At 36.2% G+C, this 8,066-nt stretch overlaps 1 protein-coding gene across 1 annotated transcript; it reads left to right on the plus strand.

The window, feature by feature from the left end:
• The first annotated feature begins 2,306 nt into the window (after positions 1–2,306).
• LOC132532276 (cytochrome b-c1 complex subunit 10-like) lies at positions 2,307–2,477 on the plus strand. The gene has a single exon (XM_060170581.1). The coding sequence runs from the start codon at positions 2,307–2,309 to the stop codon at positions 2,475–2,477; it is 171 nt and encodes a 56-aa protein (XP_060026564.1).
• The last annotated feature ends 5,589 nt before the right edge of the window (positions 2,478–8,066 follow it).

Below are 8,066 nucleotides of genomic sequence, written 5' to 3' on the forward strand. Positions count from 1 at the left end.
GTCCCGCTCCCCAAAATTTGTATGTTGAAGTCCTAACCCCCATTACCTCAAAATGTGACTGTATTTGGAGACAGGGCCATTGAAGAGGTAATTAAAGTACAGTGAAATCATATAGGTGGGCCCAAATCCAATAGGGCTAGTGTCTTTATAAGAAGATAAGAGAAGAACACAGAAAACACAGACAGAGGGGCAGCACCTACAGGTCAAGGAGGGAGGCCTCAGAAGAAACCAAACCTGCTGATGCCTTGATCTCAGATCTTCCAGCTTCCAGAATTGGGAGGAAATAAATTTCTGTTGTTAAGCAACCCAGTCTGTGATATTTTGTTATGGCAGCCCTAGCAAGCTAATAAAATACATTAACACTATCTCCAGCCCTTCACACTTACCCTGTACTGGCCATAATTAACTAAGTGTGGTTCCTTGCACTCACCATGGTTTCTCCTCCTCGAAATTTTTGCACCTGCTCTTTCCTCTGCCCTTACCTCCCCTTTCTTCAGCTGGCTTACACCTACTAGTTCCTTAAGATCTACCTAAAGTGTCACCTCCTCCAAGAAACCTTTAAATACCCTCACCCTACTGCCCTCCCAACTCCCTCACTGCCTCCCTACCACTACATCCCCTTACCACCTAGGCCAGCCACTGCCCTAGCATTTCTCCCACTGTTGAGGGCACTCACTGCACTTCTCCCTGTCTAGACTGATTAGTGTCTTTCATGTCCATATTTCTGCCCCCCGCAAGAGCCAGGACCAGAGTGGTCAGTAGCTAGTATTGGGAAGAGGAAAAAAATGAGTGAAAACACAAGAAAAAGTAACACTTCCCCACCTGATGCTTCAGATTCTAGCTGAATTTGAAAAGGAAGTGGGACAGATAAGATGTGGATTCACGCAAACCCAAACTAAAGTTGTGGGATTGGAATCTGATTTTGAAGATCAGAATCAAAATTGCAGACAACCCAAACAAATGATATAGAATCAAGCTAGAGAAGTTTTCTCTCAATGTAGAGAAAAGAAACAAAGATTACAAAAAAGATGAGAGAAAAGATGTGTGATTTGGTAGATCAAAAGTAAAGACTTAATATATGGATAAGAAGGACCCCCTCAAGGAAGATATAACCAGAGTAAATGATGTTGCTGCAATAGTGAAGAAAAATAATGGAAGAAAAATTTTCAAGCTGAAAAAAGAGGTAGAATGCACAATTTAAAATAGCGTACAATTTCCAGGCAAAATTTGCCTGAAGAAAGATGCATAGTTTGATAAAATCTAGCAAATTTGTTTGAACATAAAGGATTTTTTTAAAAAATTCTATAAATATCCAGACAAAACATTAAAGTCACAACATCAAATGAAAACAGGCTGATTTGAGAATGTATCACATGACTGAATGCCAGATGAAAATGGAGCAAAGTCTAAATGGTACTAAGAGAAAATGCTTATGACTCAAACTGAAATGTTAATTAATTTGCAAAGAAAAGAAAAAAGACATTCTTAGTTATTCTAATCAGGAACTCAAAAAAGATACCACCCATGCACTTTTCTTGAAAAGTTTATGGAAAGACAGGTTCAAATGGAACAACATATTAATTAAAGACAAAAACTAAAGAACAGCAAAAGTGGGTTCAAAAACATTGTGACAGTCTGAGCTAAATGTATAGAATTAAGTTTTTAAAAATTCTGTAAATAGAATATTAGTAGAGATGGAAAGTTTTTGTTGTTGTTGTTACCTCTTAAAATAACTAAAAATAAAACTAATAATAAATAGGTTTATAATTCCAAATGATATTGCCAAAGAATGGAGGAAAGATGGGTATGTGGGGAATTAGAAGTGTACTAAATTCCTCATCTTATAGAAGAAGGAATCAAATTATTATATTATTCATGAATTTGATAATTAGAGAACCTATGTATTCAAATGTGATTTTGAAAAACCTAATTAGAAGAATTCATAATAGAATGTATACTTGTAAAAATGGGGAAAATAAAAACCAAGAAAAATTGTACTTTGGGAAGAAAACAGAATAACACAGTGGTTCAAATCAAGGTCTTTTGAGTCAGGGAAATCTGGTTTTTGAAAGTGGTTCTCGCATTTACTAATGTTGGTCTGGAAAATTTACTCACCTGCTCAGAGCCTCTCTTTTCCTAAAACTTGAATAACATGTACTTCACAGGGTAGTTGTGGGGATTATAGGAAATCTTTGTCTAAAGAAATTAGTCCAGTGCTTAGCCTAAGCATAAATCAAAAATAAAAATGAGTTGTTGGCACCCAAGCCAGTGGGGACTGGGTCACCCTGAGCTAGGATGGTGCTGAGATGCTGACCAGGTTCCTTGCCCTGCACTCCCAGGAACTGGTCAGAAACTGGATTTCCACTGTGGGCACGTGGGGTGTGGTGGGCACTGTGGGGCTGCCGTGGTCCACCGACTGGTGGCTGATTCTGGACTGGGTGACCTACATCAAGGGCAAGTTTAAGAAGGATGATTAATTAAACTGACCCCCCCCCCACAGGCCCCTCTGTTATCTGATGGTGCTGCCTCTTTCCATCTGCCTCTGGAACAGCCCACGCTCTCCAGACGGACCTCGAAGTTTAAAAAAAAAAAAAAAAAACCAACATGTTGATTGGTGTTGCTGTGCTTTTTGTCTTTGTTATCACTTACAGTAAAGGATTGAGAACGCTTGAATCTCCCTGGTGCCCCACCTCAGGGAAGCTCTCCTAGCCCTGTTTCCTGAGCCCACTCCTCAGTTGTGTCTGATCTTTTAAAAATTTTTTGATTTGGCTCCTGTTCTAGATTTCTGATCGATTGCACAAACTTGACGTTTAGAATGTTCCTTTCTTTGTAAGATGAACTTGCCTATGACCAAGTGTGAGTTTGTCTGTTTTCATGCCTGCAGCTGTTTCTCATGTCAGTGTTCAAACTCGGGTCCTCTGAACCCTGCCTGAGCAAAACCCCCAGATATCCCACTGTTTATATGATTATCCAGGATGAGTAGATGGACAGTTATAACAATAAATTTAGATGATTTAACCTCGTGTATTAGAATACTAAGACTTCAGGATTGGGTTAAGAAAAAATCCAACTGTGGCCTAATCATAAGAAATATATCCAAAAGAAAGGACACAAATAGATTAAAAATAAAAGAATCAATAAAGATTTACTAGAAAAATAGAAATGAAGTAAAAATAAAGGTATTATTATAAAATTCATACAAGAATGGATACAAGGCCAAAAAATATCAAATGAGTCAATGAGTGCATAAAAATATGCAGTCTTCAATGATGATATCAAAGGAATATATATTTTATGCAGATATATAAAGCAAAGATATATAAGAAGAAATGGACAGAATACAATTATTTCATGTGAGCCTTTTATAGAAATAAGACAAAGTAGATATATTTCAAAGGATGTGTACTGTAAATAATTAAAATGTATTTAAGACAAAACCAAGGAAAACAGAAGAAAAGATTTTCTAAGGATAAGAATAGAAAATTGAACAAATTTTTTTAAAATAGAAATAGTAAAGTTGATACACAAATTCAAGAACTGCTTTTTATTTTAACACAAGAACACATGAAAAGTAAAGAGAAAAAACAAGATTTAAAAGTGAAAAGGAAAAGGAAAATTTTAATAAATATGGAAATATTATTTTAAAATACTATGTTAATAAATTTGATAAACTGAACTAAATGATTATTTGTATGGAAAATTGTACCTGACTCTCAGACTGCTAAAGATGTCTCATTGTCTGAAAATTTCACTAGTGATAACTTTCAGACTTTCACAAAGACAGATAATTTCATATTATATAATATTTCCAATATAAAAACAAAAGCTGAAAATATATAGATTCATTTTATGAAGTCAGTGTAGCACTAATATAAAACTGACAAAGATGGTACAACAAAAGAACAATAAATACTATTATGATTTTGCAATGACATGTTAAATATTCAGTGACATGATGAAAACCAAAAAATAGGCAATGTTATCTTTCTTAATGACATAAATGATTCTGAAGTTCATTCAGAGGAATAACAAGTAAAAAAAAAGAACATATTAAAATAGGAAAACTGAGCAATTAGATTAAGGAGGCATGTCTTACAAGGAATTAAAACATATTGCAAGCAACATCAAACAAAGCAGTATGGTACTAGTTCAAGAACCAACAGATAGATTGATAGAATAGAACACTTGGCCTTGAGATAGACTCTGGTATATATTCCAGCTTAATAAATAAGCACAACAAAAATGGGAGAGTTTATTCATCAAATAGTTGAGAAAATTGATTAATTCAAATTATAGCCTCACCATGCAGCAGCCCAAAACAAAAACAACAATTAAAACAGATGGATTGGGCTTCCCTGGTGGCTCAGTGGTTGAGAGTCCGCCTGCCGATGCAGGGGACGCGGGTTCGTGCCCCGGTCCGGGAAGATCCCACATGCTGCGGAGCGGCTGGGCCCGTGAGCCATGGCCGCTGACCCTGTGCGTCTGGAGCCTGTGCTCCGCAACGGGAGAGGCCACAACAGTGAGAGGCCCGCGTACCGCAAAAAACAAAACAAAACAAAACAGAGGGATTAAAGAACCATACATAGACAAAAATATAAGTCAATAATTATCAGATTTCTGGAGAGGGAAAGACATTTGAAGCATAAAAGCAATAGAAGTAATTACAAAGGAAAAGCTAAATCGACTTTACTGTTACACAATTAGAACTCCTCTAAATCAAGGAACATCATTCACAACAATAAAATCACAACTTGGGAAAAGTAATTTAGCAACAGGGCAGAAGGATAATATCATTAAAACATGAAGCACTGTTACAAATCAATAAGTAAAACTCTAATACCCCAAAAGAAATGTGGGCAGAGGATCCACACAGAAATTTTAAAGCAATACAAAATCTAATAAATATTTTTAAATATTCACACTCATAACTAATCAAATAGATACTAATTAAAACAAGATATATATTTTATTCACCCACTAAAATGGCAAAACATTTTTTAAAGAAAAATTTCTGTGGTGGTAAAAGTTTGATAGAAGTTTTCCCTAAAAAATTGCTGGCAGAAGTAAGAATCTGTACAAACTCTGTGGATAGTGATTTGGTGATATTTACCTGGGTACTCAAACTGGCCCCTTCCGTTGGCTCAGTAATCCCCTTCCAATGAATGTATCCTAAGAAAATAGAGACACAAAAATAGAAGTACAATGCTTTATTTATATGTTCATTAATAGGTGACTGGCAAAATAACTTTACAATTTCAAGAAAAGACAGTATTCAGCCATTTAAAAATTATCCTTTATAAAACATTATAAGAAGAGGGAAATGCTCTCAATAAGTTAATAAGTGAGAAAAAGGATTCCAAATTATAGGTGGGATATGACCCAATTTTTGTTATACACACACACAAACACACATATGATACACATAATACACATATTCAGGACCATGTTCTGGAGTCAGAGTTCGACTACCTGAATTTGAATTATGTGTAAACAACTTACCACCTACTAGTTTATGACCACGGGTAATTTACTTAACCTTTCTAAGCCTCCATTTACCCATCTTTAAGACAATATAACAAAGTACTATAACCATAGTTCCTGTCCCAGCATGTTGTTAGGAATACTGGAGGAGTTATCAATGTCAAGTGCCTAGCATGGAGCCTGGCTCATAAATGGCAGATTTTACATTCATATACATTCTTAGTTACCATTTAAAAAAATAAAGATGCATTAGGATTACAATTTAAAATTTTTTTTCACTGATATTATTTTATTTATTTTTAACATCTTTATTGGAGTATAATTGCTTTACAATGGTGTGTTAGTTTCTGCTTTATTCACTGATATTTTTTAAATGTATACAGTATTATTTCTGGACCCAAATTGCCTCTTTTAATGGGAAAACTCCAGCAAATTGACATTTCTTATGCACTCTGTTCCAGCTCAAAGGCGTAAAATGAAACTTAGTTTGCTGCCAAAACCAGATTCCATCCTGCTAAGGTTATTTTGAATAAGAGATCACATATAAGTCCCTTTATGTTCTCTACTTTCTAGCTCTTATCTCTCTAAGCAAGTGTTCTCTCATTCCCTTGTCCAGAGCCCCCTTACTAAGTGTAAAGGGGAGGCGGTGTCTTTGGCACAGCCCACAAGGTGGTGTGGCCCTCACTCCCCACCCAACCCATGGATGTAGCCAGAGCAAACTCTTGTAGAGTTCCACATCACTTGAACAAAGGGATCAGCAAATCTGGGTTCGCCAGTCAAGGAGGACCTCCTTGTGAAAAATGTAATAAAACCTGAATTTCTAGAAGTAAATATATTAACCAGATTGAGACAGAGAAAAAGGTGCTTCTGTCCTTTCAATGTTGTCACTAAGGAGACTATCAGGAGACCAAATGTTTCTTCCTGTACTAAAATGTGTTGGAAGTCAATGGCTGAAAATTGCAAGGACAGATACAGAACTGGTGGCAGAGGAATTATGGACAAAGGGAAATGTGGTGTCCTCCAAAACTGAATTTCAAACAGAGAAAAGTCTTCAAGACAAGTGAAGCCAAGCCTTTCTTCGAATAGCAGAAAATCAACATGCCACCGTCCAGAACAATTACTCCTCAGGGGCAAGAAACACTTAGGTACATTTCCCAGCAGCTGAAAAGTCATCTGGGATGAGATTGGAAATCAGTGTGATAAGGGCCATGAGGTACAAAGAACAAATGTTCAGAGTCCTCGAATGTCAGTGTGACACAAAGACAAGCACAAAAGCCAATACCATGGCTGGAACTATGAAAAAAACAAGGTTCAAGATGAGGTCATTTGTTGCAGCAATATATTGGAAAGTCTTAAAGGTTGTCGATAAAACCTCATGATGTGAGTAAAATACAGTGACTTAATTATGTTACTAATATTAGAAAAAAATCAATGTGAACTCAGGATGTTAAAAAGCAACATTTTTCCTGCTAGAAGTGTCTCAACAGCAGTATCAGTTTGTTCACTGCCTATTCTCACATGAACTCCTAAATGCCCAGATTTGGATTGCTAATACTTCACTGGATGAAACTAGCACTCCTGGTGTGCGCGTGCACGCACACACACACACACACACACAAAAACAGTAGAATGAACCTGGAATACCATATGTTACCAGAAAGCAGAGATGCAAGGGACAGTGCTGAAAAGACAAAAGAGCTAGCTTAGAGGTCTCCCAGTGGCCAAATTGAAATTTGAGCATCAAAAAGGGTATAATAATTGTGATTATTTGAAATATGATGAATTTGTGCAAGGCCATAATTTCATAATGATATTAAGAAAAAAGTTCATATAAAATATACTAAAGGAAATTAGGATGAGCATAGAAGTTTGACTATAAAGGGACCTGTTTAATTATTTATTAGTTTTAATGAAAGGTTAACATAAGTTGGTATTTTATTCCTTCTATTAACTCTGTTTGCTTTTAGCACAGAGACATGAAATTAATGTCTATCTATGTAAGAAAGAGAAATATAGGGAACTGTGAGTTACCAAATCACCTTGGGAAAATATACAGAAACAACAGGAGGAGGGACTTATTGGCACCAGTGCTCACACACAGTAACTATGCAGAACGGAGCTTCAAATTGTGTTCCAAGATAACTCGAAAAGGCCAAGTGTCTTAAAAAGGAGCGCTCATAACATAGCCTTAATTCTACCTTTCCTGGGAGATGAAACCTCTAGATGGCTCCATGAATTATAATGAGACACTAGTACGGCACCCATACATTTTAAATAATGCCAAGAGACTAGGTTATCACAATGACAGGACAATGAGCTATGTCATGCTGGCCAAGAAAGATTTCAACATTTAACGGGAAAATTCCAGGCTACTAAAAACTAAAATCTGCAAGAAAAGTATGAATCTAATTTTTTTCTTAATTGAAGTAAAAAGAGATTCTCTCAAAATGAAAGTTTCAGCCTGATGTCCATGGCTTCGGTTTGAATAGCCTTCGCAAAAAAACCTGGGTTTATGCCATAACCAGAGTCAGTTGGTTAACTGGATCCTGTAACCTTGGCTGTCTGAACTGATATTCATTTTCTCT

The sequence above is a fragment of the Lagenorhynchus albirostris genome, chromosome 1 (genome assembly GCF_949774975.1).
Source record: "Lagenorhynchus albirostris chromosome 1, mLagAlb1.1, whole genome shotgun sequence".
Taxonomy (NCBI): Eukaryota; Metazoa; Chordata; class Mammalia; order Artiodactyla; family Delphinidae; genus Lagenorhynchus; species Lagenorhynchus albirostris.